At 44.0% G+C, this 25,747-nt stretch overlaps 1 protein-coding gene across 1 annotated transcript in view; it reads right to left on the reverse strand.

The window, feature by feature from the left end:
• Window positions 1-2,690: 2,690 nt before the first annotated feature.
• Window positions 2,691-25,747, reverse strand: part of VSIG2 (V-set and immunoglobulin domain containing 2) — a 30,306-nt gene continuing 7,249 nt past the window's right edge. Inside the window, exons 5-7 of the mRNA XM_060251722.1 lie at window positions 22,600-22,719; window positions 5,872-6,025; window positions 2,691-2,841 (exon numbers count right to left, since the gene is read on the reverse strand). Coding sequence (XP_060107705.1) covers window positions 2,697-2,841; window positions 5,872-6,025; window positions 22,600-22,719 — 419 coding nt within the window. The 3' untranslated portion in view covers window positions 2,691-2,696. The remainder of the gene's footprint in view (window positions 2,842-5,871; window positions 6,026-22,599; window positions 22,720-25,747) is intronic.

The following is a 25,747-nucleotide window of genomic DNA, read 5'->3' on the forward strand; positions in this document are numbered from 1 at the left end:
GGGCAGAAACTGGTACTAGGCACAGAATCCAGCAGTTCGGGCATGATTATATCAGCTTTCAGTGCCTTTTTACTCACAAGGCTTTGAGCGTTCCTGCATGAAGTGTGTTTCTAGTCATTTATTCATTAAAACACTGCTATCCTGCTTTTCCAGACAGTTCAAAGTGGCTCACAAAAATAACTAAAATATATATACATTATGGCAGTGTAATTCATTAAATTGGAATATTTTTAAAAGGTAGATAAGCCAGATATAGAGCACCATATTTCCTCCCAATAAAAATGGCACTGGTAACATTGGCAGATTAAAACCTCAAGGAAAGGCAACTTAGCTAAAGCGGTATAAACATTATAGGATCTTAGGGTAAAATATAACGGACAACACAACTTGGCCAAGAACAGAAGGAAAAAAGCCTTTGCCTGATGCCTGAACACCAGCAAAGGAGGTTCCAGGTAAGCCTGCTGGAGGGAAGAATAGTCCAGGAGTGTCCAAACTTGCTTAATGTAAGAGCCACATAGAATAAACTTCAGATGTTTGAGAGCCATAAGACATGAATGTCAGATGCTTGAGAGCCACCAGAGAAAGGAAGGGAGGGAGGCAGGCAGGAAGGGAGGAAAATAGATGGGTGAGGGAGGTAGAAAGAAAGCAACTTTAAATGCATTCTCAAAGCTGCCAGCTGGCTTGACTTGGAGAAGTGATTTAAAGAGACAAATGCCTTCTCCAAGCCAACACGGTGATGGGGGTTTTGAGAGCCACACAATATGTGTGAAAGAGTTGCACGCAGTTCCTGAGCCACAATTTGGCCACCCCTGGAATAGTCTATCAGTGTGGCACCACTACTAAAAAGGCCCTGCACCTGTCATCACCAATCTCTCCTCCAAAGATGGGGTACCCAGCCATTTGTTATACATCCAACCCAATCCAATCACACTTTTATTGGCATAACGAAAAGAGATATACAGAGACTTACCAACCAAACAACAATCAGATATGTCTGTTCAAAGCATAAAAGGCTAAACTAAGATTAAGATCACAATAAAACCTGCTTAGAATAATTTTTAACAATTTCAGCCAAGAATTTGGCAACAGCTTTTGTGATATCGATTATGTTGTCATTTAATAGGAAACGGCAATCAATCCCATTTTCTTGAATGTAGGATGGTAAGGAAAGACTAACAGAACCTTCCGGAGATTAGTATACAGTTGACAGTTCAATAAAATATGCTGGATGGAATCTGGTGAGCTTGACCCGCATAGACAATGTCTCTCACTAAAGGGGACTTGAAGAAATCTCCCATAGAGAACATTGGAAGGAAATGCATTCATCCTAGCCAGCATAAAAGCTCTCCGATGTTGCGGATTACCTAGTTCAGATAAATATTTGGCCATTTTCCTGGCCGTCTGATCAAGTCCAAGTGAGGCAAGAGAGCAGGTATAAAATTGGACAGTTTATGAGATTCTAGATCTAAGATTCTCTGTTTGATAAATCTAAAATTATAAGATTCATCAGATAAAAATAGATCGTCAATTACAATTCCCACGTGTTTGAGCTTCGACATGATTCCATCTTGCCAAGCAGCATTATAAGGGTCTCTTTTTAGGTAGTTGAATCTATTAAAGAATTTACATACAAATACAACTTGCCAGGTCTGTTAAATCTATTAAAGGTCTGTTTATTTATTTAGATCTATTAAATCTATTAAAGAATTTACATACAAATACAACTTGCCAGGTAAAATTCTCATCTATAGGACATCTAACTGAAAAAAATACCAGTTTGTAAAGGAGTTAAACAAGGGTGTGTGTTAGCCCCACATTTTTTAAATCTTTTCTTAAATAATATGGCACAATATCTTAGTTCCATAAATGGGCATCTGCCTAAGTTAAATGATCTCTCAGTCCCAATATTATGCTGATGATACAACTATACTTTCCATTTGTTATACAAGCATAAAACCTGCACTGGCCAGAATGCTGCAAACCGGGGTTTGTTGTACAAAGCATAGCTTAAACAAACCATAGTTTATCATGGTCCTCCTGAATAATGATCTGGCATTGGCGGGGGGGGGGGCACAGGCACAGATCAGAGAGCGAAATGTTCAAGCAGGAATATCTGGTTTGTTTACATGAGTTTGCTGTAATTGTGGTTTGTTGTGAGGCCTGACTCTCATGATTGCTTAGAAGGGGGGTGAAAGGAGCATTTTCCGATTCAGGCAAAAGTTGCTGCCCAGCCCAGAGAGTTGGAACGAATGGCAGCAGATTTCACAAGTATCACTGAAACAGAAATTTTACCAGCAGACATACAGACCAACTGCATATTCAGTGGTTAAGAAATAATGAACAAAGCATCAGAAGACTGACCTCATCTACAACTAAGCACCAAACGATATGTAATGCTGATTTTAATTCTGAATGTATAATTTTATTGAATGGATTATTTTATAGCTGGTATATTTTACTATTTTACTATTGTGGATTTCTATGTTGTGAGCCGCTCTGAGCCTGCTCCGGCGGGGAGGGCGGGATATAAATAAAAAAAATAAAATAAAACTTAGCAGGCAGATTGGGGACACCAGATAAAGGGTTGCCTAAAACGGATGCAGCCTGTAGTCTCTGGAGGAAACATTTGCATTGCAGTGAAACAGAACACCCCTCCTTTCAACCCCCCCCCCCTCCCAAGCAGTCTTTATATAAACTCAGACAAGAATGTTTTGCAGTTGTGATTTGGTGGTGCTGGCAGATCCGGGCCTGGAAGGTAACTTTTCCAAGAGGTGGCTTTCTGACCTGCTGCCTCTTCTCTCTAAGGAATCTTCCGAGATCCCCGGGGCTGTAGCATCCTCCCTTTAAAACAGAGCAGGGAGATAACGAAGGACAACTACCATCAGATAGCATAAATTAATAGTTTCATAGACTCTTCAGCAATGCTTCCAATTTTGTAAGGTTTTGAGGGTCTGGCATTTTAAATAGTCATTTATGTAGTGACACCTGAAATCTTGCTGCTTGTGGCTCCAGCGTCAAGGGGAGGGGCCAAGGCAGGTACCCCAGGCAAAATCCCTCCCTACTAACACATTCTAGTTTAGTTTACAGTTTCAACTGAAATAACACACAACCACACCATTTTCAGAAAAAGTGGAATAAAATTGGTCACAACTTTTATTGGTTGCAGCTGTAGTAAGCCTTGGCACAGAATGGGGTAAGGATCCCACTCATTGACTGACCCGCCTGCCAGTCGATGCTCTGCTGGTCACCTTGAGATGGCAGGTTAGGGATTCCACGAGGGCAGAAGCCCAGGGGTGGTCTCCTCTGCGTGAGGGTAATCCCCCGGTTTACATGCCCCCGGGCTGGGCACCTCAGTCGCCCCTCACGCCAAGATCCCTTAAGAGGATCCCCATACTCTGGAAGTGGGCACGCAGGCCGATTTTTCAGAGAATGGATCCAGCCCCATGCTGATACCGCCAAGTTGTGACAAGAAAATCAAAAAGACAAACCATATGCAACCCCTGATAAAGCACCTAAATAAAGGGATGAGTGGGTGGTCCAAGCAATCCGATGGTCAAAGAGGGCAGGAAGAGGTGGTGCTGCATCCTAAGTAGCTGGTGGCCGCCCCCTGCCCTCTGACCCACCTCAAAGACATCCTATAGGCTCCGCATCAAGTTAGGGCCGGCCTCTGCTTCATGCGCTTGGCCCAGCCCCACCCCCCTCCACCAGCAAAAGGCTGCCTTGCCTCTTACCCTTCCCCCATGGCCCCACAAATGGGGATCCGGGTAAATCCAGATCTCTGCTTTTTCTAACAGCACTCAAACATCATTTGCTGCTCAACAACCCAGTATTCACACCTGCAATCAGCAGGTGAACTTTTAGACATCTGCTGGGGCAGGTTCCCTAGTGCAGAACTGGCTGCCTCCAGGTGAAAGTTAGACTCAATTTGCTTTCCAGAATTCTCCTCTGCAAATGTTAATGTAGAATATGCCTCTTAAAAATATTCACCATACATTTGAGATCGATATTTGACATCCAATAACACTGGCATTTAGTGTCTAGCAGTATTTGATTGATGACATTCGATGGTACTTAGTATCTGGCAGATAACAGTGAAAGTGATTTGGCATTTGATACTTCCCAATATCACGAGATTCCAAATTCAACACATACAAATTACAGTTACAGGAAGATGTCATGTACAAAGTTCAAATTTTAATCTGGTCTTTCAAATTTTAATGGCAAAACTGGGTTTCAGCCGAATTTTGAATTTTTACAGTCTCTTTCTGTCTTTGCTGTACTCCTGATGGCCACACACTGGGCTATAGTGGATAAGGAGACAAACTACAAAGAAGACCACTGCACTAATAATACATAGATAAATCATACATCGACATATTCACATTACAAAGGCTCTCTCAGCCAATCATAAACATTAAATGTTGATGAGAGAATGACTGCAAGTTTCCTTGGATAGCATGAGATTCTGCACGATTACTGTATAAACAGGACTTTAGCTATCATAGAGGACAGTATTACAATTCTATATGGGAATCATTTTGGAACAATGTGGTGCGACGTGATACATATGAAGCATATCATGTTTATGATTGGCTGATACAGCATTTGTAATATGAATATACTGATGTATGATTTCTCTATGTATTATTAGTGCAGCAGTCTCCGTAGATTAGGATTTACAGCATGATAGCAGTGAGGTGGAAAGGATCTCCATTGTGTGTGTTTAGTACAGGCCAGCAAGTTGCTTCTGATTTATGGTGATACTAATGAATTAATGACCTCAAAAACATCCTATCGTTGGCCCTGACCTGGAAAGCCCAGGCAAGCCCAGTCTCATCAGATCTTAGAAGCTAAGCAGGGTCTACTTTGGCAAGTACTTGGATGGGAGACCTTCTTAGAATACCACAGCTGGGAGGCAGAGGCAGGCTTTATTCAGCCACCTCTCAGAATATCCTCCATGCCTCCAGTAGGGGTCAGTCACTAGAAGTTACCATGACTTCCAGGTGCGCAGTCACGCATGCACACACATGCACATAAAAAACACAACTCCCTCTCCCCCCCCCCCGCCAAATAGTCCTACTGTTAACAGCCTTGCTCAGGCCTTGTAGACTAAGGGCCAGTTTCTTCTTCTTCTTCTTCTTCTTCTTCTTCTTCTTCTTCTTATTATTATTATTATTATTATTATTATTATTATTATTATTATTATTATTATTATTATTATTATTGCCATCAAGTCACAAAACCCATGGGATTTTCAAGGCAAAAGAGAAAGAGGTGGCTTGTCATTGTCTTCCTCTGTGTAGTGACTGTCCTATTCATTGGTGGTCTCCCATCCAAATACTGACCAAGGCTGACCCTGCTTAGCTGAAATCTAACAAGATCAGGCAAGCCTGGAATATCCAAGTCAAGGCTGAAGGCTATAGAATGAATCTATCTATCTATCTATCTATCTATCTATCTATCTATCTATCTATCTATCTATCTATCTATCTATCTATCTATCTATCTATCTGTCTGTCTGTCTGTCTGTCTGTCTGTCTGTCTGTCTGTCTGTCTGTCTGTCTGTCTGTCTGTCTGTCTGTCTGTCTGTCTGTCTGTCTGTCTGTCTGTCTGTCTGTCTGTCTGTCTGTCTGACGGATTTCTATCTTGTCCATCCTACCAAAGTAGATATCATCTGTACATTGCATCACCAGTCAACAATGCCCTCAGTGTGGTTATCCTCCGCCCCCCTCCCCAACTTCTGGCTCTCAGCTTCTGGACTGCTTCCCTTTGGGAACAACCTGTAAGGAATCGGGAGGCAGGAATACTTTGCAAAATCTATATACCAGGAAAACAGTAGGAGGAAGATAGACTTTAAGCAATGGCTCTAACCTTATTTCATTCCCGCTGTATATGGATTGTGTCTTTTTCTTCTGTTTCTGTTGTTTTTTGTGGCGTAAGAAACAGATCACAATTGCACCGATCAGTAGAAGAGCTAAGAGGACCCCGATAACAGCTCCAGCAATCGTTCCAGCTTGCGTGATGCCTTCAAAACACAAAGAGGGATTCTATTAGCTGTTAGGTTTTGATCCTATTACTATTGGGTGGATCTGTAACTGGTTAACAGATTGCACCCAAAGAGTGCCGGTGAATGGTTCCTCATCCTCTTGGAGAGGAGTGACAAGCGGATTGCCTCAAGGATCTGTCCTGGGACCTATTTTGTTCAATATCTTTATAGATGATTTGGATGAAGGAATCGAGGGAATGTTTATTAAATTTGCAGATGATATTACATTGGGAGGGGTAGCAAATACAGTAGAAGACAGAGTCAGGATACAGAATGATCTTGACAGGATGGAAACTGGGGTAAAACAAATTAAATGGATTTTAACAGAGATAAAAGAAAAGTTCTGCATTTAGGTAGGAAAAATCAAATGCATAATTATAGGATGGAAGAGACTTGTTTTGGCAGTAGTTTGTGCAAAAAGGATGCAAGGGAAGATCTTGCCTCACTAACCTGTTACATTTCTTTGAGGGGGTGAACAAACATGTGGACAAAGGAGACCCGATAGATGTTGTTTACCTTGACTTCCAGAAAGCTTTTGATAAAGTTCCTCATCAAAGGCTCCTTAGAAAGCTTGAGAGTCATGGAGTAAAAGGACAGGTCCTCTTGTGGATCAAAAACTGGCTGAGTAATAGGAAGCAGAGAGTGAGTATAAATGGGCAGTCTTCGCAGTGGAGGACGGTAAACAGTGGGGTGCCGCAGGGCTCGGTACTGGGTCCCATCCTCTTTAACTTGTTCATAAATGATTTAGAGTTGGGAGTGAGCAGTGAAGTGGCCAAATTTGCGGATGACACTAAATTGTTCAGGGTGGTGAGAACCAGAGAGGATTGTGAGGAACTCCAAAGGGATCTGTTGAGGCTGGGTGAGTGGGCGTCAACGTGGCAGATGCGGTTCAATGTGGCCAAGTGCAAAGTAATGCACATTGGGGCCAAGAATCCCAGCTACAAATACAAGTTGATGGGGTGTGAACTGGCAGAGACAGACCAAGAGAGAGATCTTGGGGTCATGGTAGATAATTCACTGAAAATGTCAAGACAGTGTGCGTTTGCAATAAAAAAGGCCAACGCCATGCTGGGAATTATTAGGAAGGGAATTGAAAACAAATCAGCCAGTATCATAATGCCTCTGTATAAATCGATGGTGCGGTCTCATTTGGAGTACTGTGTGCAGTTCTGGTCGCCGCACCTCAAAAAGGATATTATAGCATTGGAGAAAGTTCAGAAAAGGGCAACTAAAATGATTAAAGGGCTGGAACACCTTCCCTATGAAGAAAGGTTGAAACGCTTAGGGCTCTTTAGCTTGGAGAAACGTCGACTGAGGGGTGACATGATAGAAGTTTACAAGATAATGCATGGGATGGAGAAAGTAGAGAAAGAAGTACTTTTCTCCCTTTCTCACAATACAAGAACTCGTGGGCATTCGATGAAATTGCTGAGCAGACAGGTTAAAACGGATAAAAGGAAGTACTTCTTCACCCAAAGGGTGATTAACATGTGGAATTCACTGCCACAGGAGGTGGTGGCGTCCACAAGCATAGCCACCTTCAAGAAGGGGTTAGATAAAAATATGGAGCAGAGGTCCATCAGTGGCTATTAGCCACAGTGTGTGTGTGTGTGTGTGTGTGTGTGTATATATATATATATATATATATATATATATATATATATATATATATATATATATATATATATATATATATATATATATTTGGCCGCTGTGTGACACAGAATGTTGGACTGGATGGGCCATTGGCCTGATCTAACATGGCTTCTCTTATGTTCTTATGTTCTTATGATCTAAGCAGGGGGTTTTTTTGTAGCAAGAACTTCTTTGCATATTAGGCTACACTACCCTGATGTAGCCAATCCTCCAAGAGCTTAGAATAGGCCCTGTAAGAACAGCCCTGTAAGCTCTTGGAGGATTGACTACATCAGGGGGTATGTGGCTTAATATGAAAAGGAGTTCCTGCTACAAAACAACCCCTGGATCTAGGGGTCTTTGTAGACCATACACTGAACATGAGTCAGCAGTGTGATGCAGTGGCTAAAAAGGCCAATGCTATTTTGGGTTGTACCAAAAGAAGTATAGTGTCCGGATCACGTGAAGTGATGGTATCACTTTACTCTACTCTGGTTAGATCTCAAGACGTATCCATGTATCTAATCTGGATGTTTTTGAACAGGTCAGGATTATGATAAAACTCTAAATGCCCAACCTAAGCAGTAGGATGGCTATTCCAAGCATCCTACATAATAAGGCACATCTGAAAAAAGGCACAAAGATCAATGTTTACAAAGTGGTTGTGATGACAACCCTCATCTACGGCTCCGAATCGTGGGTTTTATACCGTCATCACCTGCGACTCCTTGAGCGCTTTCATCAGCGCTGCCTTCGCACCATCCTCAACATCCACTGGAGTGACTTTGTGACCAACACTGAAGTTCTCAAGCGGGCGGAGGTTACCAGCATCGAGGCACTGCTGTTGAAGACGCAGCTGCGCTGGGCAGGGCATATTTCTAGGATGGAAAACCACCGCCTTCCCAAGATTGCCCTGTATGGCGAACTCTCCACCGGCCATCGAAATAGAGGGGCACCAAAGAAGAGGTACAAGGACTCCTTGAAGAAATCCCTTGGCACCTGTTGCATCAACCATCACCAGTGGTCTGACCTAGCCTCAGATCGCAAAGCATGGAGGCACACCATCCACCAGGCTGTTTCTTCTTTTGAGAACGCACGCATAGCTGGTCTTGAGGACAAAAGGAGATTGAGGAAGAATCGCACTGCTACAGCACCAACCCTAAATCAGACTTTTCCCTGCAGCCACTGTGGCCGGACCTGCCTGTCCCGCATTGGTCTTGTCAGCCACCAGCGAGCCTGCAGCAGACGTGGACTATTGCACCCTTCTTAAATCTTCGTTCGCGAAGCCAAGCCGAGAGAGACATAATAAGGGTTCAAAACTGTATTTTTTAAACTTGTGCCAATCTTTTGGTGGCAGGGAGTACCACAGGTCAAACTATTTTTTTAAACATCTCCCTTGGTTAATTTCATTGATGCCCTCAAATTTATTCTTAGATAATTATGTAAAGAGGATTTTTTCCCCTCACAGAAAGTGTTAATACCCTTATTCTTGTTGCTGTTCTCTACTTTTACCACTTCTACTAGATCCTACTTTTTGAACACTCCATAGCACCTTATACCAATATAGAAGCTTCAAGAACCACTTCACACCATATGTTGCTTCCCAACTGCTCTGCTTTTATAAACCACTAATCTTCAAAAATTTCTGCTCTCTTTCCTTCCCTGTGCATATTCTTCCAAAATCTTAGAGAAATAAAACTAGATTTCAGCGCTGTAATCCTTAAACTACTAATTAGTTCTGAATATTAAACCATCATGTTTCATTCACTTTACTCTGGGATTAGTGGACCATAGCCTATTCCATTCTATGATTCTGGAAACCCTGACCTTTACTGAAGGCCGATCCTCTAAAGTTGCTCACCCTGAGAAGATAATAGAAGACTATTTTTCTAACATAGCTTTTGTATCTGTAGCAGTTCTTGCCAAGATGCTTTCTCAGCCTCGGTGATAGGATTGTTTTTTTAAAAAAACCCCACCAGCTTTCCTACATACAGAAAGCTATCATGTCAGGGAAGAAGTTAGGCATGAAATCTTCCTGACATGCTAACTTTTTGTGGACAGGGTATGTTGTTTTGATTAGATAAGACAGAATTCAGTCAGGCATACATTTGGCTTTTGTTTTGACCCACAACTGCATCAGAAAACTTTCCGGTACCAACACCGCCACCAACTTAAGCAGGTATCTTATGCCAAGGAAACTCTGTGTAGGGAATCAGGACTGCTCCTTAGTGCAACAATCCAGTGTTACAAGGAAGACAAAATCTGCATTAGGAGCAGTGCTTAGTTTAAGCTCCGTTTAAGATAGCCTACCTGGCTGTCCTCCAACTAACCTACTATTCTGACACCGTCTCCTCTGATACTTTCTCCTCTAAGATATCCTATCCCTGCTATTCTCCAGCTAATCTACTATTGTGACACTTTCTCCTTGTTGACAAGTTGGTAAAATGTGGTTTGGATCCTGTTACCGTTACTGTAACTGGTTGACAGATGGTACCCAAAGAGTGCTTGTGAATGGTTCCTCATCCTCTTGGAGAGGAGTGACAAGTGGAGTGCCCCAAGGATCTGTCTGTCAGGCATATAAAGAGGGTGATCAACCAAGTGACTGTAGAACTGGACTTGCCCAAACTGTTTAGTAAAGTGCACCCTGTTTTCCATTGCAGCCTTTTGCATCGAGATCCAGGTGGGTCGAGGTGGCACCTTTGTGGTCCGGAGCCCAAGCCCATCTTGGTGAAGGGGCAGAAGCGCCACGAAGTCAAGGAAATCCTGGACTCTAAGATCCAACCGGGGGGGGGGGGGTGCTTTACTACTTAGTGCGCTGGCCGTATTTCCCACCCAGCTGCGGCGAATGGGTTAAAGCCTCTGATCTAAATGCTCCACAACTGCTTAAGCAATTTTACCTACTGCACCCAGACAAACCCCGAGCAAGAGCTTAGGGGGGGCAGTATGTCAGGCTCTGTTCATTTATACTATTGCTAAATGCTGTTTACTAACCATATTGATCAATGCCTAGAAATGCTCACTAACACAGGGGCCAGAGTAGTAACGAGGGAGGGGGGAAAAGTAGAGAGTAGCTTCCCAGGAATATCAAAGGTTGCCAAGGTCTCTTTGAAGTAGAAAGTATGTGCCAGATTCTCACCTCCTCCTCAGAGGCAGCAAGGACATTGCCTCCTGGAAAATGTAACCACCAACCGAAAAGATAAGGGGGAATGTTGGGTAAACTCTCACATGCAAAAGCAGCCTTTTGTTTTGGGAAATGAGGGGTAGAAGCAATGGCTTTGATTTAGAATGTTAAATACCAATGATTTGAACTGATCTCCATCAGTTCCAATGCCTACCAAGCTGGAGTAACTCTGGAGTATCCAATAAATGCAACTTTGTTTCAAAATACCAAGTCTGCATTCTTGTGAGCTTCAATGAACCCCCGCCTGACACTGTCCTGGGACCTGTTTTGTTCAACATCTTTATCAATGATTTGGATGAAGGAATAGAGGGAATGCTTATTAAATTTTCAGGTGATATTAAATTGGGAGGGGTTGCAAACACAGAAGAAGACAGAAACAGGATACAGGATGACCTTGACAGGCTGGAAAACTGGGCTAAAACCAATAAAATGAATTTTAACAGGGATAAATGTAAAGTTCTGCATTTAGGTAGGAAAAATCCAATGCATGGTTATAGAATGGGGGAGACTTGTCTTAGCAGTAGTATGTGCAAAAAGGATCTAGGGGTCTTAGCGGATCATACACTGAACATGAGTCAACAGTGTGATGCAGTGGCTAAAAAGGCAAATGCAATTTTGGGCTGTATCAACAGAAGTAAAGTGTCCATATCACGTGATGTGATGGTATCGCTTTACTCTGCTCTGGTAAGACCTCACCCGGAGTATTGTATAAATGGAGTAGAGTATAAATGGGCAGTCTTCGCAGTGGAGGACGGTAAGCAGTGGGGTGCCACAGGACTCGGTACTGGGTCCCATGCTCTTTAACTTGTTCATAAATGATTTAGAGTTGGGAGTGAGCAGTGAAGTGGCCAAGTTTGCGGATGACACTAAATTGTTCAGGGTGGTGAGAACCAGAGAGGATTGTGAGGAACTCCAAAGGGATCTGTTGAGGCTGGGTGAGTGGGTGTCAACGTGGCAGATGCGGTTCAATGTGGCCAAGTGCAAAGTAATGCACATTGGGGCTAAGAATCCCAGCTACAAATACAAGTTGATGGGGCGTGAACTGGCAGAGACTGATCAAGAGAGAGATCTTGGGGTCATGATAGATAACTCACTGAAAGTGTCAAGACAGTGTGCGTTTGCAATAAAAAAGGCCAATGCCATGCTGGGAATTATTAGGAAGGGAATTGAAAACAAATCAGCCAGTATCATAATGCCCCTGTATAAATCGATGGTGCGGTCTCATTTGGAGTACTGTGTGCAGTTCTGGTCGCCGCACCTCAAAAAGGATATTATAGCTTTAGAGAAGGTGCAGAGAAGGGCAACTAGAATGATTAAAGGGCTGGAGCACTTTCCCTATGAAGAAAGGTTGAAACGCTTGGGACTCTTTAGCTTGGAGAAACGTCGACTGCGGGGTGACATGATAGAGGTTTACAAGATAATGCATGGGATGGAGAAAGTAGAGAAAGAAGTACTTTTCTCCCTTTCTCACAATACAAGAACTCGTGGGCATTCGATGAAATTGCTGAGCAGACAGGTTAAAACGGATAAAAGGAAGTACTTCTTCACCCAAAGGGTGATTAACATGTGGAATTCACTGCCACAGGAGGTGGTAGCGGCCACAAGTATAGCCACCTTCAAGAGAGGTTTAGATAAAAATATGGAGCAGAGGTCCATCAGTGGCTATTAGCCACAGTGTATGTGTGTATATAACATTTTTTGCCACTGTGTGACACAGAGTGTTGGACTTGATGGGCCGTTGGCCTGATCCAACATGGCTTCTCTTATGTTCTTATTGTGTTCAGTTTTGGGCACCACGTTTTAAGAAGAATATAGACAAGCTGGAATGGGTCCAGAGGAGGGTGACGAAGATGGTGAGGGGTCTGGAGACCAAGTCCTATGAGGAAAGGTTGAAGGAGCTGGGGATGTTTAGCCTGGAGAGGAGGCGGCTGAGAGGTGATATGATCACCATCTTCAAGTACTTGAAGGGCTGTCATATAGAAGATGGTGTGGAATTGTTTTCTGTGGCCTTGGAAGGTAGAACCAGAACCAGTGGGTTGAAATTAAATCAAAAGAGTTTCCGGATCAACATTAGGAAGAACTTCTTGACTGTTAGAGCGATTCCTCAGTGGAACAGGCTTCCTCGGGAGGTGGTGGGGTCTCCTTCCTTGGAGGTTTTTAAACAGAGGCTAGATGGCCATCTGACAGCAATGAAGATCCTGTTAATTTAGGGGGAAATGTTTGTGAGTTTCCTGCATTGTGCAGGGGGCTGGACTAGATGACCCTAGAGGTCCCTTCCAAATCTATGATTCCTCTAATACTTTCTCCTCCAAGATACCCTACCCCGGCTATCCTCCAACTAACCTACTATTGTCGTGACACTTTCTCGCCTGAGTACACCACCACTTTCTTATTGGAATGCTGCTGTCTAAGTCTGGTCTACACATGGGGCAAAATCAGGTGGTAAAATGGACTGTGCTTTTGGTGAAAAATCACATTTGCTACTCACCATTAAGGAAGAGTAGTATGGCAAGGGGAAAGACTGTCTTGCTGATAAACTAGTTTTCTGCTTGCAGCAATATTCTTTTCTAGGCAGAGGGGCATTTGAGAATGTGATCGCCTTGCAGGGGGGACAATATAGAAGACAAATAAATAAATTTTCACTAGCAAACCATATTTAATTTCCACCCTTTCATGGTTGCATCTGTAGACCAGGCCTGGTGGTATGTATTTCGAAAAACAAGAACTTGTTTATGTAAGAACCAGTATCCAAAGCACTCTATGCATGCTCTGACACACTGGGCACAACCCCTGCCTACACACAATCTCCAGCTCCTGTATATAGAGGCTGTGATCACGCACACTTTCAATCCACTTTCAGTCTACTTTCCAACTGGTTTTTGCTTTGTGAACTGGCAAACCCCAGATGGAAAGTGCTTTGAAAGTGGATTGAAAGTGCATTATGTTGTATTTGTGATTGCAGCCAGAAAGTGCACAACTGCGTGAACTGGAAAAATCCAGTTGGAAAGTGCATTATTTTGTGTGTGCGGTCGCAGCCAGAAAGGGCACGACTCTGCCTCCTGCTTTGCTTGTTGTGATCATGGGGAGGGGGTTTCAGGTGTATGCAGTTGCACTTCCTACATGCAAAGACTTTGTGCTCATGAATAGATGGAGGTGGCACCAGCATGCACCTGTCCCTCTCCCTCCACGGGTGATGATTTCAGTGTGTGCAATATGCGTAGAGGGCTAACCTAGATCTAAACCAGACTAAAAGCCTCCTCCATACTACTCATTTTCTTAGCCCAACCTACCTGGAGGGTTACTGTGAGCATAAAATAGAGGAGAGGAGAGAAGCATGCATTCTGCACTGCATTCAGAGGAAAGATAGGATTAAAAACATATCATACATGTACCAATGTATGATACAGATGCACATACTAGAAGCTGAGGGATCCTGTTAGGGACTCAAATGTAGTTGTTCCCTGTAGGATAAAATCTCTGTTTACTTCCTTGCAGGGCTTTTTTTGATAGCAGGAACTCCTTCACATAAAATAAGCAGGGCTTGTTTTAAAGCAGGAACTCTTTTGCATATTAGGCCACACACCCCTTATGTAGCCAATCTTCCAAGAGTTTACAGTACAGGGCCTACTGTAAGCTCCTGGAGGATTGGCTACATCAGGGGTGTGTGGCCTAATATGCAAAAGAGTTTCTGCTTTAAAATAAGCCCTGCTTCCTCGCAATTACGGTAAATTTATTCTTTCACATTGCTCCTATCATCATGTAATTCTTTCACCCTATTCCCCAGGACTCTTTTAAAACCTTAAAAAAATGTTAAGAATATTTTTGACCTGAATTTTCTTGATGTCTTAATTAATTTTCTATCCTCCTACGACCATCTTCCCATCCCTCCCCCCTCAGTCTGGGTGTTTTCTCCTTCCAAACATGTATAGAAGTCATCTGATGTTTCCCTGCAGTCACGGTTCAGCCAAGATGGGAAGCCAGCTAATGAGGGAACTGTCCACAGAAGGAGAGCTAATTAAATGAACGGCTCCGACCTGAGTGGGAGACAAGGCAGAAAAACGGGATATGAGTAGCTGAGGCGGCTGTGGGTGCCAGAACATTCTGCAAGTTGCTTCGTGGCAGTCAGGCGACACAGATGGATTGGGCAGCAGTTCAAGCCAGGCATTTTCTTGGTGCTCAATGCTTCTCGCCAGCCAACACAAGCTTTTAAAATGGGAGATCCTAAATCTCTTCAAAGTCCGACTGGAAGTCAAATTGTGTGACTTTTATTCCCTCCCCACTGTTGTGGGAACTGGATGTAGTTAACTTGTCCTCACAGGCACTCCAAAGGACCCAGAGATTAAATCTGTCAGTGAGGAAGGTATTAAAAGTAAAATTTGGACTCTCATCTGAGACTAGAGGGAAATTTAAGTGGCCAAAAGATATTTCTAATCCTTGTAAGGGTCAAGGACCCCCTCTCAAGAATATTGTTGCTAGCCTCATATTGATTATTGATTAACAAGTCAGATCAGGTGTTGGAGTAAAAAAGGACAGTCCTAAACTTTAAAGGTGCACTCTGTAAGCAAAAGGCAGACAAGTTTTAATAAAATTTAAATTTGGCCTCAAATATTCTTTCACAGACACGCAGCTGCATTTTGAAGTTGCTTGCCAGCTCTAGTCCTCATTAAGTTTGTCGTACGTAATTGGAGAAATAGAAAGGAAGATCATCTGGAGTTCAACACGTGTCGTCTTCATTAATTAGCTATGGTAAAATTTGCTATGTTAACTTTATGTCTTTTGAACCCTTGTTATTTGAAATTTATCATTTGTTTTGTTCATTATGTGTCTGGAAATGGAATCTTGAACCATTGGCTTGGAATTTTGACTTGGAACATGGGTTTGCAATATTATATTCCTGGTGGGGTTAAGAGCACCATTAATTTAAAAAGTGCTGACAAATACGTTTTGTTGGTACCCATGCTCCGGTTTTAAACAAAGACATTTCAGTTGAGCTTGCCCAATGATGTCAAAGGGGTTGGTTTTGAGGAGGGCCAAACTCACGTATACATTTATATGCTACTGTTATATCACCAAGCTCTGAAGGCTGAATCTTGGCCAACAGAGCTTCCTTTCTTGCAGTAAAGCTTATTCCTATGCAAACTTGGCTTCCCAGATCTGGTGTGATTTATTGGCTCAGCCACACTGCCTAATGACCTCTTCCCTGAGGTATTGTTTTCATCCTGATTAAGGACACAGTGGCCCACAGCTGGGGGGGGGCAGTTATTTAAGGGATGGTGGCTCAGTGGTAGAGCATCTGTTTGGTAAGCAGAATGTCCCAGGTTCAATCCCCGGCATCTCAAACTAAAAAGGCCCAGCAAATAGGTGTGAAAAACCTTAGCTTGAGACCCTGGAGAGCCGCTGCCAGTCTGAGTAGACAATACTGACTTTGATGGACCGGGGGTCTGATTTAGTATAAGGCAGCTTGATATGTTCATTAAGACCTCTGGAGGTCTGTTTCAGTGGGGCAGCTTCCAAGCACTTTTGCTATACCGTGTCCTGGTGCGACTAAATGACTTGCTGTGATGGCTGGAGCGACAGCATCCCAGTGCTATTCCTATTTCAGGATCACTGCCCTGTAGTATTTCTTCCCCAAAAGTGGGGGCACTGCAGGTTCAACCTTGGCTGCCTCAGGGCCAGCTAGATGTGAAGGTGTCCTTATGGCCACTCAATGGATGCGACCACCATTTTAAATTTATTTTTAAAGTTCTACAAAGGATCAGTCCTGATCAAGTCCACAAGAGTCCTCATCTCCCTCCCCATGCACCTTTTCAAAAGCCAAAGCAGCTGTGTGTGTGTGTGTGTGGGGGGAACTGCAGGCATTTCGCACTTGAAAAGGTGTGGCAGCGAAGGGAACAAGAGCACCTTAGATCCCAGTGCTGTGTTGCTGTAAGTGAACTGTCACCAGCGCTGTGTGCCCCCAATTTGGTGCCCCCAGAAGGCTAGCACCCTAGGCAATTGCCTAGCTTGCCTAGTGGCAGGGCCAGCCATGACTGTGACTTTCCACTTCCATGTAACATAGCACAGGTCTTTAGTTACGTTCACATGTTTTGTAAAGTGTCGTATATTCTCCATCTTGTATAATGCATAAACCACAAGCTGGGGACACAGCAAGAGCAGGATTGCCAGCTGCAGGTTGGGAAATTCCTTGCTGGATGTTCTCCCATCCAGCTGTCAACTCTACTTAGCTTCCAAGATCCAATGAAATCAGGGAATACCATGCTGCCTTCTCTCCCATACAATTAGGTGCAGCGACATAATTAAGATGACCCTACGACTTTGGGTAGCTACACTTTCCCCCTTGGTTTGCACAGTGTCTTGCATGCTCAACTGAATAGTGGGAGCTAATGACATGGTTTGCTTCAAAATCTCCAAATTCTAGCCACGCCACTGATCCCAAGTCCCAAGTCGCTATTTATTGTTTATGGCAGCGATGGCATTTGTGCACCCTGCTGAGGGCCCAGAAGCACCTTGGATACCCTGCACATGCAACTGGATGTGGCACAAGAAATGCTCAGCTATTGCATTAAAATAGGTTGCCAGCTCCAGGTTGGGAAATTCCTGGAGATTTGGGGGGGGGGGGGGCGGTTGGGAAGGGCTGGAACCTCATCAGAGTAGAATGCCATAGAGTCCACCCTCCAAAGCAGCCATTTTCTCCAGGGGAACTAGTCTGGAGACCAACTGTAGTAGAAAGAGATCCCCAGGTGCTACCTGGAGGATGGTAATTCCACTAAAATCTTATCATGCCCAAAAGCCTTAAGATGCATCTCCAAAGGATGGATCTTCAAGCCAGTGTGAATCATCTCTAACCATTTACTCCAGCACAGCCAAAACAATTCATACCACTTGAAATATGACCCAGTGTCTATTGTGGTCCAGGGCATCGATGAAAATTTGGCTGGCAGCCCAGAAAGCGCTTGTCAAATTAACAGAAATGTCTCAGGGTAGCAAAACAGACTTGGTGCAGGAGATTTAGTCCAGGGAGAAACAGGGAACAAAGAATCAAGTCGGCAGGGATTGGTGCAAGCAGAAACACCCACGGAGAAAGTCCCTGGATCAAAAGTTCACTGTGATGGCAACGTGTTTGTTGCCAGATTCTGTGGCTGCCTATGGAGAATCCTTTAATGCGGATTAGCTGTATTTTAACAAAGATGCTAACAAGCAGAGCAGTTAATCAGAGGAGGGGTGGAGTTTTGTTTTAGTTTCTTTACAATGAACACTTATGCATGAGATGATACTTGCACAAAAGTGTTTGTAAAGGGCGCTTCCAGCAGTCGGCAGAATGAAACCTTTCTTGTAGACAGTGTGTATGTGGTATGTTTGAATGTTCCTCAGTGTTGAAAACCCCTGCCAATGGAAAAACAGCATGCCAAGGAGACTATAGCTGACATGCTAGTTTGGCATTTTCCCTGTCATAGCAGAATCTTCATACATGAAATCCATTACATGCCCTTTCACACAGCTGCAACCAGAAATGGTACGCTCCAGGAAAAGCTGTACCACACTTCTGCTGAGTGTATAAACTATTCTGCAGAAACAGAAGAAGACAGAAACAGGATACAGGATGACCTTGACAGGCTGGAAAACTGGGCTAAAACCAATAAAATGAATTTTAACAGGGATAAATGTAAAGTTCTGCATTTAGGTAGGAAAAATCCAATGCATGGTTATAGAATGGGGGAGACTTGTCTTAGCAGTAGTATGTGCAAAAAGGATCTAGGGGTCTTAGCGGATCATACGCCGAACATGAGTCAACAGTGTGATGTGGTGGCTAAAAAGGCAAATGCAATTTTGGGCTGTATCAACAGAAGTAAAGTGTCCATATCACGTGATGTGATGGTATTGCTTTATTTTGCTCTGGTAAGACCTCACCCGGAGTATTGTGTTCAGTTTTGGGCCCCACATTTTAAGAAGGATATAGACAAGCTGGAACGGGTCCAGAGGAGGGCGACAATGATGGTGAGGGGTCTGGAGACCAAGTCCTATGAGGAAAGGTTGAAGGAGCTGGGGATGTTTAGCCTGGAGAGGAGGCAGCTGAGAGGTGATATGATCACCATCTTCAAGTACTTGAAGGGCTGTCATATAGAGGATGGTGTGGAATTGTTTTCTGTGGCCCCGGAAGGTAGGACCAGAACCAATGGGTTGAAATTAAATCAAAAGAGTTTCCGGCTCAACACTAGGAAAAACTTCCTGACTGTTAGAGTGATTCCTCAGTGGAAAAGGCTTTCTCGGGAGGTGGTGGGCTCTCCTTCCTTGGAGGTTTTTAAATAGAGGCTAGATGGCCATCTGACAGCAATGAAGATCCTGCGAATTTAGAGGGAGGTGTTTGTGAGTTTCCTGCATTGTGCAGGGGTTGATGACCCTAGAGGTCCCTTCCAACTCTATGATTCTAGGGAATGAAGTCCAGATTAATAATGAATTTATTTATTACTATTTTGATCAAGCTCTCCAAGGCTAATTAATACAGAATACGACCTGATCTTGTACATGTCATCTAAGATTTCACATATTCTTGATTATGCCTAAGAATGGGTGCAGAGGGGTTGGTGGGTCTCTTCTGGATGCTGCTGAACATGAGTCCATCAGCCAATCACTTTGTAGGCATGCCAAAACAGGGAGCAAAAAAGATGCATATTGGCCACTAGATGGCACCAATGTCCCATGAAGCTTTGAATCTCAAGGAAGAGTTTTTTGCAAGATGGGTTCATTGTAGAAGGAAAGGAAAGGTCCCCTGTGCAAGCATCAGTCATTTGTGACTCTGGGGTGACGTTGCTTTCACAACGTTTTCATGGCAGACTTTTTATGGGGTGGTTTGCCATTGCCATCTACGCTTTCCCCCCAGCAAGCTGGGTACTCATTTTACTGACCTCGGAAGGATGGAAGGCTGTGTCAACCTCGAGCCGGCTACCTGAAAACCCAGCTTCCACTGGGGATCAAATTCAGGTCGTGAGCAGAGCTTAGGACTGCAGTACTGCAGCTTTAACACTCTGCGCCACGGGGCTCTCTTCATTGTAGAAACACATGTGCAAAAGGCAATTACACCCAGCCCAGTGCATTTACTGTTTAACAGTACATCTGCTTCTCAACATGGCCCCCATCTCTGGATCCTTAAATCCAGAGACTGGGGCCATGAACATGGAAGACAGATTCCATAAACTTGAGAAAAGCCCCAGGTTTGCAGAAAAATCTGAAATCTAACGATAACAACAAATTGGGGGATTTAAAAATGCAAAATAACAGTGTCTGTAGATTTCAAGAGATTAATGCCTTCAGTGTCTATTGCTAGGCAACCACAATTGTATTGCCAGACTTCAAACCTTGATTTCTGTTAGTAAGGGGCAAGAGAGGGAGCAGGGCCTTTTCCAGGGGATTCCAGGCCCACAAGTACCTACTGGGCAACCTACCCACTCTGAGTGAAGGGCGGGGGATAAATCCAATCTCTTTTTCTTCCCTGTAGCTGCTGGATGATTGAGGTAAAGTGAGCAGGGGCCAGGGAGCCCAGACTTAACTTTTTTAAAAAACTGTGGTTTGGCCCTTAGATACTATATCAGGGGTGGACAGAAGAGCACATGGCAATAGGGTCCTCCTGGGATTACAACAAATCCCCAGACTACAGAGATCAGTTCCCTTGGAGGAGCTGGCAAGTTTGGTGGGTGGCCTCTATGGCATCCCCAAATTACCCCTAAATCTTCAGGAATTTCCCATGCTGGAGTTGGCAACCCTACTCAGGATTGACCAGTCACTCCAAGCAATTGAAACGAGCTCTCTATCCCTCCTCCAGTGCTGCTGTTATCATCAGGTCTTTTTTTGAGCAAGAATGCAGTTCCAGCTGGCTTGGCATCAGGGGGTGTGGCCTAATATGTAAATGAGTTCCTGCGTTAGTTCTTTCCCTTTCAACTTGTTATGGCAACTTCTCTTGGCATGCAGACACCACCTTTGCCCTGAACAGAAGAACTCTTTCCCACCTGCAACTCCGCCTCCCCATTCTCACATGCACACAACATGCAGCCTTCCTTTGGTCTGGCAACCAGACCTCTATGGACTCTCTTTTTCCCCCTTTATCAAAGCTGGTATCTGGGGCTGCCAAGCCCCCAGTCTGGGCAGGGGTTCCACATTGGGCTGGCGGGGGGAACCTCCCCCTACGTCACTGGCATGATGACATCACCCAGAAGTAATGTCATTAAAATGGTGGCGCGCACACGGGCCACTCTAGGCGCTTCCAAGAAAACTCTATGGTTTTTCCAGATGCTCTAGCCATTTGGGAGGGGAAACTCTATGGTACAACAGGTACCATAGAGTTTTTACCTCACAAATGGCTAGAGTGTCTGGGGAAACCAGTTCAAATCACATTTGGGGGTCAGGTTGCCAGCTCTGGACTGGGAAATACTTGGAGAGTTTAGGGATGGAGCCTGGAGAGGGCAGGGTTTGGGAAGAGGTGGGACTTCAGCAGGATATAAGGCCATAGAGATAGAGCTATTTTCTCCAGGGGGGCCGATATTGGTTATCTGAAGATCAACTGTAAAAGTGAGAGATCTCCAGGTACCACCTGGAAGATGGCAACCATAATTTGGGGAAACACTGGTGGTTCATGTTGAGAAAACATCAGAGGAAAGGTTCCTGCACCCAAGCCTGCAGACTGCTCTGGAACGCTATAAAACTTGTAAAAGAGTAAAGATAGTCCCCTGTGCAAGCACCAGTTGTTTTCAACTCTGGGTTGACGTTGCTTTCACAATGTTTTTACGGCAGACTTTTTGCGGGGTGGTTTGCCATTGCCTTCCCCAGTCATCTACACTTTCCCCCCAGCAAGCTGGGTACTCATTTTACCGATCTCGGAAGGATGGAAGGATGAGTCAACCTTGAGCCGGCTACCTGAACCAGCTTCTGCTGGGATTGAACTCAGGTCATGATCAGAGGGCTCCAACTGCAGTACTGCAGCTTTACCACTCTGCGCCATGGGGCATTTTGTGACTGGTTCCATCCACTGAGCCTCCATTTTGTGACTGGTCACTCCCAAGGCTCTTAATTCCCCACCTCCCCAATAACTCCCAGAAATATAAAGTCCGTCCTACACTACCCCCTGCTTCCTGATTGCTGCATTGGGATTGCTGGGCAGAATCTGTTTGTGCAAGTGTCACTTTTGTGCTTTCAAAAGCCAGCTCTTGCACACATTTGGGATGAAAGGACCTAAAGAACTGTATTTTAGGAGCTTTATTTTAAACACCTCATAATAATTACAGGCAGGGCTTTTTTTAAAGCAAGAATGCACAGGAACACAGTTCCATCTGGCTTGGCACCAGGGGGTGTGGCCTAATATGCAAATGAATCCTGCTAGGCTTTTTCTACAAAAAAGCCCTGTGTGAAACAATGGTGGTTTCATAGAAGTGTGGCCTAATATGCAAATGAGTTCCTGCTGGGTTTCTTCTACAAAAAAAGCCCAGATTACAGGTATGGTTGTGCCAACCCCTTTCCCTAAATTCTGAAGGCTATCACATTCTGAAGGCTGGAGAAACTCCAGAACCTTAAGGAAAGTCCTTTAGTGGTGCTGTTTATTACTTGTGAATTTTGTGAAACAAACAGCCATAGCTTTTGGCTCTCTGTTGCTAATCGAAGTATCCACCTGCTGTTGCTGAGGGACAGCCATTCAGAGAGAAGGTAAAGCCAAAGAATGCTCAGGTCTTGTAACCTGTATCCCTGTGCTTACCTGTCACATGGAGGGATATCTGACAGCTTTCCTGACCATACTCATTGGAGGCAACGCATTGGTATGTCCCAGAGAACTCTTGTGAGATGTTTGTCAACAGCAAGCTCCCTGTTTGTTCATCTACGAGCAGGAAAAGAAGACAGAATGAAAATGGAAGCCAGCAGTGGGGAAAACAAACCTGTTTTCTGTAGGACAAGACAGTTGATAGAAAAGTCAGTAATCTGTACTCTATACCAGAGGATTGGTGAATATACAGGACAGAGGAGGCCCTCGAGGAAATTCCCCTGGCTGGAGTTTGCATGAAGAAAAACTGAATTTGTGCTTTTTCCAATCTGACAAACTCAATTTGCAGGGCTTTTTTTTGAGCAAGAACACAAAGGAACGCAGTTCTGGCTGGCTAGGCACCAGGGGTGTGGCCTAATATGCAAATGAATTCCTGTTGGGCTTTTTCTACAAAAAAGCCCTATGTGAAACAGTGGTGACATCACAGGGTGTGGCCTAAGATGCAAATGAGTTCCTTCTGGGCCTTTTCTACAAAAAAAAAAAACCCTGTCAATTTGTATATTTTTTCCCTTCAATCTGACCATTCACCCAGCCTTATAACTTGTATATATTGCTTGGTTTAGAAACTTTAGAAACCAAGGCCAGTTTTCAGCAGTATATGTTGTCAGAGCAGCTTGAGGTAGTCATATCAGTCCTTTTTGAAAAGATGAAATCCTACCAACCAGTTGTTTGGGGGAGAAGTGGGTATGGGAGGGACTATAACTGCCATTTTAGGCCCCTTCAGCTGACAGGTTTTTTTTAAAAGGGCTGTATGTATGCTGTGATCTGACATGGATGGTCCAGGCTAGCTTGATTATCATCAGATCTCAGAAGCTAAGCAGGGTGAGTATTGGGATAGGAGACCACCAAGGAAGTCCAGGGTTGCCAGAGAGTTAGGCAGTGGCCAACCACCTCTGAACATCTTTTGCCAGAAAACCCAGTGGAGTCATAAGAACGTAAGAGAAGCCATGATGGATCAGGCCAATGGCCCACCCAGTCCAACACTCTGTGTCACACAGTGGCCAACAAAAGGAGGTTCACAAGTGGGGCTAGAAGCCCTTCCACTTTGCCCCCCAAGTCCCCTCCCCAAGCACCAAGAATACAGAGCATCACTGCCCCAGACAGTTCCAATAATATGCTGCGGCTAATAGCCAATGATGGACCTCCGCTCCATATTTTTATCCAAACCCCTCTTGAAGCTGGCTATGCTTGTAGCTGCCACCACCTCCTGTGGCAGTGAATTCCACATGTTAATCACCCACATGTTAAGTACTTCCTTTTATCCATTCTAACCCTACTGCTCAGCAATTTCATTGAATGCCCATGAGTTCTTGTATTGTGAGAAAGGGAGAAAAGTACTTCTTTATCTATTTTCTCCATCCCATGCATAATCTTGTAAACCTCTATCATGTCACCCCGCAGTTGACATTTCTGCAAGCTAAAGAGCTCCAAGCGTTTTAACCTTTCTTCATAGGGAAAGTGTTCCAAACCTTTAATCATTCTAGTTGCCCTTTTCTGCACTTTCCCCAATGCTATAATATCCTTTTTGCGGTGCGGTGACCAGAATTGTACACAGTATTCCAAACAGAATATAAACAGAAGAAGACCAGACCAAAGCACTGTCTGATAAAACATGTTGGGAGAGTCACCGTAAATCAGCTGTGACTTGACAGAACTTTTCACCACACATGCTCTGTCCCAGCTGCTGGATCAGGCTGGAGAGCAGAGCCGTTATTTGTGTACGTGGTTCTCTATTCAATTTGGATCAGGCTGGAGAGCAGAGCCGTTATTTGTGTACGTGGTTCTTCATTCAATTTGGAATACGCATACAGAAATCCGTCTCTTGATGTATTATGGAGATCTTGTGCCGAAGTATTGATAGAGGTGTACTGTTAGACAGGGTGCTGAAAAAACCGAGAGGCAACATTTTCTCTCTTTCCCACTTCTAAAGAAGAGGCACCTAATGAAGTTGGCAGACAGCAGATTCAGGACCGATAAAACGTAGTGGTTTGCATAATGCATTGATTATGCCATAAATTTGGTTGAGATGTGTGTGTCCCTTCACTTTGCCCTTCCTCATATGAACAACCGTATGCTTTTATTGCTGCTGGTCTTACACTATTGCTGTTCCTGGGGTTTTCTTGTGACCCAAAGGCCTTTTCTGTGTTGCCACTCATGTCTTTTTCTGCAAACCATTATTCTGGGCCTTGTTCATGATCATAGACTCATGGAGACACACAACCAGCAACCTCCTCTGATGACAGGTAATACTGTCACTCCTTAGCAGTGGGAGGTTAATTAAATACTCCAGTTGCACCAAAGACATAGGCAGCATAGAATTTGTCTCCTTTGGCAGGAGACAAACAGAAGACAAGGCCAGAGCATTGTCTGATCAAACATGTTGGGAGAGATCCAGCAGGTGGCTTCCTTTATGAGAGGGTTCTTGGGCTTTTCTCCAAGGAACTTCTATGATTTTAAGTTTGTTTCAGATAAGTTTGGAAGCTACCACCCTGGCTTCTCTACCCCATTCAGTCCAGGTTTGAAATCCCCACTTGTGGGGAAGCTTGCTGGGTGAACTTGGATTAGTCACACACTCTCAGCCTAGCCTACCTCACAGGGTTGTTGTGAGCATAAAACAGAGCAGAGGAGAATGATGTCAGCCAGTTTGGGTCCCCACTGGGGTGAAAGGCGGGATACAAAATAAAGGAAATAAATACATAAATGGAAATTCAAAAGAAATGAAGAAGTGATTGGAGAAGGGATACTGTTAGTGATTTAAAAAAAAAAAAAAAAAGCTAAAGGGAAGCATGTGGAAAGTCCAACAGATAGCAAGACTGAAAACCCCCACAAAGGATGCTCCTGTTCTAATTTTAGGGCAAGTGAGCCTTCTGAAACTCTTTGCTGGCATTTACTTGAATTGTAGGATGGGAGTCTTTGATCATATTTCTTTGAGAAAGAATCAAAAGAGGGGCAGGTAATGGCTGACGCTTGGCTTTGATGTCAGGGAGTGTAGGGGAAAGTTGGGTTTGTTTGTTTTTTTGGCTTGGGCTAGGTTCTTAAAGATGCATTTTCAAAGTCTTTTTTTCCCCATCTAGGCAGGAGAGAT

The sequence above is a fragment of the Heteronotia binoei genome, chromosome 12 (genome assembly GCF_032191835.1).
Source record: "Heteronotia binoei isolate CCM8104 ecotype False Entrance Well chromosome 12, APGP_CSIRO_Hbin_v1, whole genome shotgun sequence".
Classification (NCBI taxonomy): domain Eukaryota; kingdom Metazoa; phylum Chordata; class Lepidosauria; order Squamata; family Gekkonidae; genus Heteronotia; species Heteronotia binoei.